Source organism: Lygodium microphyllum, chromosome 15 (genome assembly GCF_053477565.2).
Source record: "Lygodium microphyllum isolate KBCC chromosome 15, Lygodium_microphyllum_v1.1.10, whole genome shotgun sequence".
NCBI classification, from domain to species: domain Eukaryota; kingdom Viridiplantae; phylum Streptophyta; class Polypodiopsida; order Schizaeales; family Lygodiaceae; genus Lygodium; species Lygodium microphyllum.
The window spans coordinates 4,618,984-4,632,373 of NC_141149.1; the positions used below are offsets into that span (position 1 = coordinate 4,618,984).

At 41.6% G+C, this 13,390-nt stretch overlaps 1 protein-coding gene across 1 annotated transcript in view; it reads left to right on the plus strand.

Moving 5' to 3' along the window:
* Window positions 1-3,845: 3,845 nt before the first annotated feature.
* LOC148024221 (uncharacterized) overlaps window positions 3,846-13,390 on the plus strand; it is a 115,246-nt gene continuing 105,701 nt past the window's right edge. The window contains exon 1 of the mRNA XM_087693841.1: window positions 3,846-4,396. Coding sequence (XP_087549967.1) covers window positions 4,032-4,396 — 365 coding nt within the window. The 5' untranslated portion in view covers window positions 3,846-4,031. The remainder of the gene's footprint in view (window positions 4,397-13,390) is intronic.

The following is a 13,390-nucleotide window of genomic DNA, read 5'->3' on the forward strand; positions in this document are numbered from 1 at the left end:
GTCATACATCCCTGAAGTGAGCTGCTCAATTTGTTTCTAGATCTCAACTCTGAGTATGCCGGGCATCTGAGAACAAAATGCTCCTCACTCTCCACCTCTGATCTGCAAAGGGGGCATATCCTCTCCTCCCGTGGGATGCCATTGGCTCTGCCACTCTCAATCATAAGCTGATGTGATGATACCCTGAGCTGTCCAATAAGAACTCTCAATCGATGTGGCATATAGATCTGCATATATCTCGGAATCTCTATGAATCCCGGCTCTGATATGCTCAAGAACTGTGTATAATAATGTGCCATCTTCGATGGCAGTGGCTGTGCAGGGCTGACCCATGTCCTCTGTATATAAATATGCCATATCTCCTGTCTGATGACTCTGTTCCTCTAAGAGAGAGAGAGGGTGTAAGTGGGAGCCTGAGTATCATATAGAAGAGGTGGGAGTCTATCAATGTCCAGCCCATGTCTGTCAAACCAAGCTCTAGTCTGTGCATACCATGATGTGGTATCCCCCACTTGAGCCATCTCCTGAGATGCCATATATGCTCTATATGCAATGCGATCTCTGTCCATATCCTGAAATCTGTGTAGGAAGCAGACTGTCTGAAATAATGCCTCGACTAGCATGGGCGGTGTGGCAGGCTCTGCTCGCACAATGTCATGTGGGACTGAGGCCTTGCTGCGAATCAATCTAGATATCATGATCACTTGAGGTCTCTCCATCAATGTCCATACATAATCGGCAAGGCCTGGCCCCCATATAGCTGCTCCATACATCAGTGCTGGAGTGACTAGAGTATCAAAGAGCCACCCCTTGGTGCGGGACTCCTGGAAATGTGCCTGATAACACTGTCGCTCCATAAGAGCCAATGCTGAGTATCCTCTAGTGAGGCGGTCACGAGCTGCCTGTGTCATCGAGAAAGTCCCTGAAGCTGCTGTAAAGGTGACTCCCAAATATACATATGATCCAGTGACCTCAATACTCCCTCCTGCTGCCATGAAAATACTCTGTCTGCGTATCTGAGCTGATGTATGGAATATAAGAACCTTGGTTTTACCAAGGTTCACTGTCATGCCTCTCTGTATGCAAAAATCATCCAATGCTAATAAATGCTGCTGTAATCCCTAAGCTGAGTCTGAGACCAACACAATGTCATCTGCATATAGTAAGATATGAACTGTGGCTCCACTGAGATCTATACCTCCACCGGCTCGCTGTTGAATAAACTCTGCTATCTCATCAATGTATAGCCCAAATAGAGTCGGTGAGAGTGGGCATCCTTGTTTCACACCAATGGTGCTCACAAGGGGATCTGATATACCTCCCGGACATCTGACTCTGCCAGTAACCCGCTCATATAGTGCATAAATACCCCACATCATGTCATCATCCACCCCCATATCAAGTAGGCGTCTGAAAAGCCTCTCTCTCGGAACCATGTCAAAGGCTTGGCGGAAATCCACAAAGCAACAGTACAATCTCTGTTTCTTCACTCGTGTCTGGTCGATCAGACAACGAAGAGTGAAGATGTGGTCTATGGTAGAAAATGCCCGTCTGAACCCTGCCTGTCCGGGTGTGCGCATGCACTCTCTCTCTGCTAGCGTGCTGAGCTCCTCCTCTATCACCGTGCCATAAAGTTTGGACAAAACTGGCCCAATCATGATGGTCCTATATGTGTTAGGATCCATAGGATCTCCTGACTTGTGGATAGGTACAATGGTGTGCTCTGTCCAGAGTCAGGGAACCCCTCCGACAATGCACGGTTGAAGAGGTGAGCAATGAGTGGAGCCAATGTGTCTCTGCCATATATAATATGCTCTGCCTGAAGATCAAACTGGTCTCGAGCGCGGCCATACTGTAACCGTGAGATAGCATGTTTCACCATACTAGTGGTGAAAAAGGATGAAATACCCGGTCTCGGTGTACATGGTGTGGGTATCAGCGGTGTGGGTACATGATATAAACTCTGTGCGTATCCATGCCATACTGCAGGGCCATGTATCGGTGTGGGTGAGCGTGGTTCTCTGATCTGCCTCCATGCCTCTGCACAATCTCTGCTCATAAGAAGGTGGTATATATCCCAATATCTCTCCTCCTCCCATTCCCGCTTTTTACGGCGGGTCAAGCGGTGCATGCGTCTCTGCACCTGTCTGTGTGTGATCTCTCCTCTGGCCTCCAAATCGCATAGCTGTCGACGTAGATCTCTGCACTCATCATCATACCACCTGTTCTGTGGCATGGTACCGGTCCGAGGGGGGTGCGTGTATGTGTGATGTGGAAAACTGAGTGTAGCAGAATCATGCAGAATGCGTGTGATATCAGTGGTCAGTGTATCAAGGGGTGCGTATGGATCAAGTGACGTGATGTGCTCCTCCAGATGCTGTGAGTAAATATGTGAGAGCTTATGAGTGAAGTGTATGGTAGTATGCATGTGGGGTATGATATCTGCAGGTGGTGATGGTAATGAGGTGAGGAGTGAGAAACTGAGAAAGGTGTGATCGGCACCGAGTGGAAGTCTCCCAAGGCCGAAGGACTCGATAGTATGCATCCCATCGATCAGTCCGAGTAGAGAATCTACAATACTCTCGCCCCCCCCATGTGGGAAGCATGTAAGACCTCCTGAATATGGCCATCGTGCCATCCCGTTATAAATAACGAGATGATGTCTACTACCAAGCTCAAGTAAATGCCCTCCATACCCTGTGGCGTCTGGCCCAGTAGAGAGAGAGAGAGAGAGAGAGAGAGAGAGAGAGAGAGAGAGAGAGAGAGAGAGAGAGAGAGAGAGAGAGAGAGAGAGAGAGAGAGAGAGAGAGAGAGAGAGAGAGAGAGTGTGTGTGTGTGTGTGTGTGTGTGTGTATGTATTGTCAATAATATGATAGAGAGTGTAAAGAGAGAGAAAGAAAGAGGTATTTTTCTCATTCAATTCATCATTATAGGCTTTAGGAAATGCAACTAAAATCTTTATTTGTACACATTTTCACAAGGTTAAAATCTACATTTTATGATGATGAATAGTAAATGAAAGAAAAGAAAAGTATATAGCTTCTCGAAAGACGAGGGAATGGCACCTTCCCTTATAATTATTAAACAATGAAGAGACTTATGTTAACTCTTCGACATGCTACTTGGTATAGCATGTTTATGTACTTTTTTGTGTTATTGCTATGCTTTAATGAAATGATAAGTCCATTCTCAACCAAGAAATTAGTTAAATGTGAAAGCTACTACATCTCAAACTTTAATGAACCCACTTTCTGGTATTTGGTTATATGTTTTACAAGGAACTCATCATTGACATGACATATCAAGCTGTATGATAATTTTTGGCCAAATCTTCAAGAAACTTATCAGTGTTTTTCATCTCATGCATAGCTAGAAACACACTTATTCATTTCACTTGCCAATGGCCAAAGCACATTTGATTCAATATAATTAATAAGATCCATATAAAAACACACATTCATTTCTTATACATAGTTTAAGAGAGACACATTCGTTTTGCTTGGATACAAATCAATATAAAAAACAATATTTAATCATAGTGTTTTTCAATATCCATGAAATGCATATGTTACCTTCATTTGATCGTGAGTGTTATATAAACTACTTGTTTCTTAAAGTTATATTTTCTATTCAATTATTATGTTTAGGTGCTAGAAAGTAAATCAAACTTTAATTAAATATTTACTAATAAGAACCATTCAAAATACATAAAATATCAAATTACCTGAACCTTGTTGTTTCCATCAACCTAGATATTCTTACATGTTCATCCTTAGAACACATCTATGGGGCCAAAAGCTTGGATTTTGGTGTGTGCGTTGAGAAGAAGCTACTACAACTCCTTAATTGTTCAAGGATTCGCTCCTTTACCCTAGATGTGTTGAAGTCGACGGTGTTCACTTGCCCGGAATTTTGAGTTCATGTGAAAGAGCTCTTAACCTGAGACGTCAATAAGGGAGGACCAAGGCACATGTCAAGGCACATGTCCAGGAATATCATCCGTAAATCCACTGCGAGCCTGCCTGCGTTCAATGTTGATGTGGGTTCTGGAAAAGATTTCCGATCTTCTGTCATCGTCCTCTCTAGAAGACTTCTCGGCACCCAACGACAGAACTTTGGTGACTAGCGATGGCGATCGGCAAGCAGGAGGACCTCAACAACAGGGAGAAGTGGAGGCAGATTCCATCGTTATGGTGAACAATGACAAGTCAAAACACAGCAGGGACCGCCTTGCCAAAAAGCTGAAGGGCTACTTTGATTTAGCCAAAGTGGAGATCGACAGGGCCATCCGCGCAGAAGAATGGGGCCTCCCGGTGGACGCAGTCCACTATTATCAGGCTGCACAGAACATTCTCAGAGAGGGCTTATCCGTGCCCATTTCTTCTTCATCAAACAGGTACAATAATGGGAAGACGAGTTCCATTTCAATTGAGTAAAAATGCAATTATATTCTTTGGTCAATTAATTTGAAGCAGTCTGAAGTATGATCATGTGCCCAAAATCCGAAGTCCAGATGATCAACTGCTCAATCAGCTGTTTGCTCTGGTCAAATTTGAAGTGTATATGATCAAATGCTCAACAAATCGAAGTGTACATCATCAATGTTCAACAAATTGGAGCGTGTACAATCATGCAGTGTATATGAGCAGATGCTCAACAAATAGAACATGGTCCACAATCAAAGGCTGATCATGCAGTGTGTATGAGCAAATACTCAACAAACAGAACATGGTTCACAATCCCTTGTGATCAAATAACATAATCAAATCATACTTTGATTTAGCCCAAATTCCAAGCCTTGAACCTCAAGTTCGGCATATAAATTTATCAACATACTTCAAGCGATGATTTAGTTGGATTTCTAAATGACATTTTTCAGCTATCATTGGTTCGTTCTATGATTTAATCTTTAAGAGCTTAAATCGTGGGAAGAACCATGAATCTTGTGAATTTACTAGACTAGTAAGAAACTTTTGATTTGTGGTTAGTGGAGCTTAATTTGTAGGCAATGTTCCCTTGAAGACTCTAAATTGTATGCATGCTTTATTCTTTTATTTGAATTGAACCACAAGCGTGGGAGCTAGCAACAAATGACCGTGTCCCAAGAGCTAGCATTTCATACCACCAGCCCACACTGTCCTAGTGTATAAAGACATTGGCCTACGAGCCAAGAGTTTAAGAGTGGTGGTCACAAAATGATGTGCACAATAAGGCCTTAAGTCCTATAAATAGGACTTTGTTTCCCTAACCTTGAAGTGCCTCTAGTGCATGTCCATCTAGATGTCCAAGGATGTAACATGGATTCTCCTAATTGAATCCTTCGCTAAAAGCAATATTGAAATGTGACTAAACTCTTTCAAGATTGATTAGAGATAGCTTGGAGAATGTGATCAAAATTGCATAAATTGATTGAATTGGTAGACATGACTAGATAATGTTAAAAGAATTTAGGTTGTTGGAATTTTCTTTAGTGAGGACCTATGCAGTAGTTGAGGACAACTGTAATTTAAGTGGGAGGAAATGGGAGATGGGGAGACATATTGATTATCTAGACCAATGTTGCATAGAAACTCATTAAAAGATCCATTACACATTAAGACCTTAATTAGCTTGTTTATATAACCCCAAAACTCAAAATGGTACAAAGTTTCTATGTCTCAAGCAAACCCAAAAAATTTGGTTGGGTCCTCATCTCTAAATAGATGGGCTGCATAGTCACTTGTCCCCTATCGTCCACACCCCTATTTGGCAGATATCTTAGTTTATGGTGTGGTGTCCAACTCTCCATTAGCTAGGTCACTTGTCCACATTTGTTTTGTAGGTTGTGTTTGTTGATCATGTGCAATTGCCACTTCAGTAGCTACCACCTATTGTACAAGTTGCATTTTTAGCTTCTATTGGACACTCAACAATTGATGGTAGTCATCATTCCAACTGTCATTATCCTTCTTTAATTTGCATTTTGTTGTGAGTACTCCTTCAATGTTACTATTTACTCCATTTATTAGCCATGTAGGCCGCTCTTGAGATGTCCCCCTAGGATCCAACCTCCATTAGAGACATGACACACCATATGTTGAGAAATACGAATCCTTGAGCAAGGTTTAGCTATGGTGGCTGGAATTCATGGACAAGAAGCATGATGACTTACAGTATTACTCAAGTGAATTAGGTTCCAAGATTAAATAACTTGGACTCATAAACACAATCTATCTTGAGTAGACATGGACATGATTGAAAGTACAAAGTACAATAGCATTGCATTCAAATGATTGTTAAATACATTGCTTTATAGTTGCAGGATGGTATTACTTTTAACTATGCCTATGGGATACAAGGCAATTCTTCTAGGTGGTTGTATGTCCCTTGTCTTACTGCTCCATACAAAGAGGCTATCATAGGAGCGTGATTGCATAATTCTCAACCCCTCTCCTCAATCACAATCATAGAAACACAGAGTATACAGAGGCTGCTATGAGTAGAACCTTGGTAAGTGTAAACATAGAAAAAAATAACTATGTAAAGCTAGAGGCTGTCACAAGGCCTCACTAAGTGTGCAAAGGTTGCAGTGCACGGGTTACATGAGGGTTATAAGGCTTATGATTGGAGCATTAATACAAGTATATACAAGGCTTAAAAAAGTCAGTCTGAACAATGGGAATAGAAGGACTAATGAGGCTTGTTATTCTCCTCTTGAGTGTCATCTTTTTCTTCTTCTTCTTCATGGTCTTCTTTTTTTTTCATGGTCTTCCTTTTCTTTGATAGTTGCAGGGTAGGCCTTCTGTGATCTTTTCCTGGCATGACAAAAATTTGCAGAAGTCACAAACAATATCTTTATTCCCTTTGTACTCGTTGTTTACATAGAGCAACTCTTTTTCCTTTGAAGTGCTTTCTTGTTCTTTACCTTTGAATTTTTTCTCTTCTTCAAGGAGTGACGCTTTGATGTCTATCAGCTTTGGATTTGGCATATTAATTAGTGTGGTGGAGACATTACCAAATTGTGGAGAAAGACGCTTGAGCAAGTCTCCAAAGCATATGTCTTCTTCAATTTTTAAGTTAATCCTTGCAAGTTGAGTTAGTAGACTTTCCATATAATTAAGGTGAGTTGCAAGGGATGTATTAGTCTTCGTATCCAACCCGAAAAACTCAATCAACAATCCATATTTTAAAGATTTAGATTGGGCACCAAACAGTGTGTCCAACTGTTTCCAAGTGGCATGAGATGTATTACATGTGTTTACATGGTGGATATAATTGTCATTAAGCTCATCAAGCTCAAGCTTGATGATTACTTGGGCTTTGTCATCACTCTTTTACCATACTGTTGCAAGAGTAGCATCTTTGGGGTTTTTCTCTTTTCCACTGGTTATTAACCATAGACCTTTCTTCATGAGGATTAGCTTTATCCTTGTCTGCCATGTGTGGAAGCCTGTTCCTTTGAAGTGACATGATGGTGAATCTTTGCCCATACTAGATGGCGGGAGCAACAACAAATTAGCACCAACAATATCAGATCAGACCAGCAAATGAGTTGACAAGGATTGTCTCATGGGACAGGAGTTATTAGTATTAAACAACATTCAATGAGTATCAAAAAGATACTATACTTGAAGCTTGATATTGTTGTTGCTTGATGTTGTTGTTGATTTCTTCCCTTCTTGTTGATTTGAAGTGTAAATCTTGCTGGAGACTGAGTGGTTCAATGAATCAGAGTGGCAGTGACTTGGTTGAGCCAAGGGAAGTAAGAAAATGGAGGGAGAAATGAGCTTGAAGAAAAGTGGCTATGGTTGCCACACTTAGGGTTTTGACAGGGGCCTGGTTTCTTCCTTCTAGTAGCTTGAGGAGTGCATCATTGGGGCTGATTTTTAGTGAGGAGAGAGCTTAGATATTAAGCTCCAAATGCCCTATGGTCGTGGGGAACATCATAGCATGTATGGGCGGCGCCAATTGTACGACCAAAAAACACACAGATTTGGACAGCGAGCAATGATTTCTGCAATGCTGAGTTATTGGAGCAGCAATGTTGATGTTTGTGATGCTGGCATGAAGTGTTCTCATGTAGAGAGCAACTCCCTAGAAAAAATCGTGATGAGATATGGCGTGGTTGAAGAGATCCAAGAGCTCCAATAGAGCAGGGTGCTGGCTCGTTATGGCAGTCAAGAGAGGTAGAGTGAAAATGGAGTGAGAGATGAAGTCATCTTGTATTGCTGAGTTGACGAGAGGTTGTGGGGACCTGGAGGAGCAGTGAGCTGAGCTGAACCATGCTCACCATGGCTCTGATACCATGTTGAGAAACACGGATCCTTGAGCAAGGTTTAGCTATGGTGGTTGGGATTCATGGACAAGAAGCATGATGACTTGGAGTATTACTCAAGTGAATTAGGTTCCAAGATTAATTAACTTGGACTCATAAACACAATCTTAAGTAGATATGGGCAAGACTGAAAGTACAAAGTATAATAGCATTGCATCCAAATGATTGTCAAGTACACCGCTTTATAATTGTAGGATGGTACTACTTTTTCTCACTATGCCTATGGGATACAAGGCAGTTCCTCTAGGCTGTTGCATATCCCTTGTCCTATTGCTCCATACAAAGAGGCTATCATAGGAGTGTGATTGCATAATTCTCAACACCGTATCCACAGTAAACATAAAAGGAATGGACATTAGACTCATTTCCTAGACATTGAGTCAAATGGGATTACACCTTAGCTTGGGAGCTAGTAGCAAACTAGGTTACGAACACATCCCAAGAGCTTGTATCCCATATCACTAGGTCACACCATCCCAGTATATAGAGGCGTTGGTCTACGGGCCTACGAGTCCAAGAGTAGTGATCACACAATGATGTGTGCAATAGGCTCTCGAGTCCTATAAATAGGACTCAGTTGCTCTAATTTTAAAGCGTTCTTAGTGCATTTGTACTAGGTCACTTATTGACCATTGTGACCAATGCTAGCACTTGTCGAGATATCTAAGGATGTAACAATTTTCTCGCTATGATGGTTGCTTCTCTTAGTAATATCCTCGAGAGAGCAAGAGAGGGACACTGTATGTGGGAACTCCAATAGTCACAATGTGTGATCGCTGGCCTTCCTTTATTCAATAGTCATTGAAAGAATAAAGAATAAAGTGACAATGATGGACACTCGCCACCCATAGTATACAGGTTTGTGTCAAGATTGTGGGAGAGAAGGAAGGAGCCTTACTTATAGCTTTCTTGCTTGCACAATGGGGGAATACACACAAAGGTGGAGGCTGAAAACAGTTTTCCTCTTCTTAGTTTGTGTAAGCCAAAAAGAACTCTTGTACAAAGAAATAGAAGATCCCTATATATGGGTCTCAAACCAAACTCAACTAACTAAGGTGGCATACTAACTGAGCCACGAACTAGAGTAGATAAGGATAGCTGTCATCTAGCTATTATTCATGGGCGGTGTACCAAACGCATCTGCAAACTGACAAGTCGGTGATATAAATGCACAACGGTCACCTTGGCATATCACGAGTGGAGCTCGATATCTCAACACTCCCCCTCGAGCTCAATCCCAATTCCTGCACACCAAGCAGGTCTCTGAACTTGCACAGCTTCTCTGCGCCCAATGCCTTCATAAATATGTCAGCTACTTGATCCTCTGTGCTGACATAAACTAGATCAATAAGACCTAGTAAAACCCTCTCCCGCACATAGTGATAATGCACCTCAATGTGCTTTGTTCTAGCATGATAGACTGGGTTATTTGCCAAGTGTATACTACTCATATTGTCACAATAAATGACAACTGGTCCATCTGTAGGCTGATACATATCATAAAGTAGCTTATGCAACCAAGCTACCTCACATGCAGCCATTGCTGCACCCCTGTACTCAGCCTCTGTGCTCGACAAGGCAACTGTAGGCTGTTTCTTGCTACTCCAAGTGATTGTAGTACTTCCAAAAGAGAACACATATCCACTGGTAGATCGTCTATCAGAAATACTACCAGCCCAATCAGCATCAGTGTATCCATGCAACTGTATCTGAACCCCAGTCTCATTAGGTAGTCCATACTGCAATGTGGACTTCACATACCTGAGTATGCGTCTAGCCGCATCCAAATGCGGTTACCTTGAAGCCTGTATAAACGGACTTACCAATCCAACAGCATAGCTCAAATCTGGCCTGGTAATAGTCATATAAATCAAACTTCCTACTATGCGTTTGTACATAGTAGGGTCTTCCAGAAGCTCACCTGCATTTGCGCTCAGCTTCACATTCTGCTCCAAAGGAACTGAAATAGGCTTACAGCCTGTCATCCCATATTTGGACAGCATGTCCAATCCATACTGCCTCTGCAAGAGCCATATCCCACTTGGTGATCTAATCACCTCAATGCCCAAGAAATAACGCAGCTCTTCCAAATCCTTCATCTCAAACTTCTGCTTCAATAGCATTTTCACATGAAGGATATCTTCATCACTATCACCTGTGATAATCAAATCATCAACATAAATGACAAGCAGCATAATATCTTTCTCTGTTTTTCTCACATAAAGTGAGAAATCTGCCTTGGAAATCTGAAAGGCAATAGTGACAAGATACTGTCTTATCTTGTCAGACCATGCTCTAGGTGCTTGCTTCAAGCCATACAAGGCTTTCTTCAATCTGCAAACAAACTCAGGATGAACAGCATGCACATAACCTGGTGGCTGCTCCATATATACCTCTTCTTGCAAATCACCATGCAAGAAGGCATTCTTTACATCGATCTGATGTAAAGACCATTCCTTTGATGCAGCCATAGCAATGACTGCTCTTACGGTTGCCATCCTTGCAACCGGACTGAATGTTTCTTCATAATCAATGCCATATGTTTGTGCATATCCCTTGACTACTAATCTTGCCTTGTATCTGTTCACAGAACCATCTGCATTGTGCTTCACCTTATAAACCCACTTACAACCAATTGCATTCTTATCTTTAGGCAAATGTACCAATTCCCATGTAGTATTTGCTTCCAAGGCATCCATTTCTTCATCCATGGCTTTCTCCCATTTTTCTTTTTCCATGGCTTGCTCAAAAGAAGTGGGTTCTGGTTCCTGTATCACTTTGACCATATATGCATAGTGAATGGCTGTAAATCCATCATATTTCAGCCTATCCACAGGATATCTAGCTTTGATAGACTTGCACAAAGTAAGTTCACTCCCAGGTGCTCTCAAAACATCCCTGGTCTTCCTTACTCCAGGTGTAACAATAGAAGGAATACCCAACTCATCATCAATGTTCTGTTCTGAGCCACTGGATTCACCATCCACATAAGAGTGACCTGCATTCACATCAAACATGGGCTGATCTACCTTTTCTTTTCCTTTTCGTGATACCTGCATACCACTATCTGCATTGCTTTGAGAAGATTCTCCTGATCTCAATCTGCGTGTCCATGGCGAAGAATGTGAACCATTGCTAGAGGACGCTCCAGGTCCATTAATATCTTGCGACTGCTGCTGTGAATTCTGTGCAGCATTACCATTTTGTGCATCTACATTATCAATCACATTTACTGGTTTATACCAGCTACTCATCTCATCAAAAACATCTCTGCTCACTGTAAACTTACGAGTAGAAGGGTTATAGCATCTATACCCTTTTTGCTGCAGAGAGTAACCAATAAAGATGCACTTCTCAGCTTTTGGATCCAACTTGGATCTCAACTCATCTGGCACATGAACATAGGCAATGCAACAAAAAATTTTCAAATGAGAAATATCTGGTTTCCTACCAGTATACCTCTCCTCTGGAGTCATCCCATGTATTGCTGCAGTGGGAGTCCTGTTCATTATGTAGACTGCTGTAGCAACTGCTTCAGGCCAGTAAAAATCTGGCAAGTTTTTTTCGTTGAGCATGGCACGAGATACCTCTCCAATATGCCTGCTTTTCCTTTCTGCAATTCCATTTTGTTGTGGGGTATGATTGCATGAATATTGTTGCTTTATGCCATGCTCCTGCAGGAACCTTGCAAACTCATTTGAGAGGTACTCTCCCCCTCCATTTGACCTTAGGCATTTTATTTGCAGGCCTATTTCTTTTTCAACCATAGCTTTAAGAGTTTTGAAATACCCAAACATTTCACTTTTTTTTTGCATAAAATACACCCAAACTTTTCTGCTATAGTCATCAATAAAAGTGACAAAATAATGACATCCTCCAATAGATGCAGCTTTAGTTGTCCACACATCAGAGTGGATTAATTCCAATGGCTTCTTACTCTCTTGAACATGTCTAGGAAATGGTTTCCTTGCCTGTTTTCCAAATTGACAGGCTTCACATACCTTATGCATTTTTGCAACCTTGAATTTAGGCAATCCTGCAACAATATTTTGGGCTTGCATTGATTTAAGTCGCTGTACATTAACATGACCAATGCGTTTATGCCAGATATCAATATTTGCAACTACACCGGTCCCATGTGCAAACATTGCTGCACTCAATTCAGGCATGTCTGCATCCAACGTAAACATTCTGCATTTTTTATTTCCTTTTGCTATCAAGCGACCTTTATTTTTCATATCCTCAACAAAGCATCCATGAGAATTAAATCTGACTTGCAAGCCCTGCTCAACCATTTGACCAACAGAAACCAGGTTCTTGGTGATATTCGGGACATGAAATACATCCGACACGTATTTCTTTTTCCCATCCTGCATAGACAAAGGAATATTTCCAATCTGCACTATAGGATGTGCAGTATCATCACCAGTCTCCACAAATCTTGATTTTTCCATTTTCCTTGCATCCTGCATCCATTCTGCATGACCTGTCATGTGGTTTGATGCACCTGAGTCAACATACTACACATCGTTGCTTTCTTCTGCACTTGTCATAGAATTGGTCATGTGCTGCACCATAAGCAAATGCTCATTTCTGTCATCACCCTGTCTACTAGAAGATGCATAATTTCCTTGTTGCAATTTTTCATTCATGATGTCATTCTGCTTTTTATAGCAATCTTTAGCTATATGACCCATTTTACCATAGTAGTAGCATTCAACATTGCTGTTTTGCATTTTGGCCTCTTTGCCATCCACCACGACCTCTTTGGCTCCCCCTGCCTCTAGAGTTACCACGTCCTCCTCCATAGGACTGATTTTCTTGAGTTTGCTGCATATTCTGATTTCTACCACGGCCTCCAGATCGGCCTCCTCTACCTCTGTCTCTACCTCTTCTAGCATTTGAGTAGAAGACAGCTTCTTTTGAAGTTCCTCCTGAAGAAGATGCACCACTATTTCTCTGCTCCTCAGAAATTAGAAGAGCAATCAACTCCTCAAAATCAGGAAATCTTTCACGGACGGAAATCGATGTTCGGAACTGTGCATAATCCTTTTCTAGACCATTCAAGGTCACAGA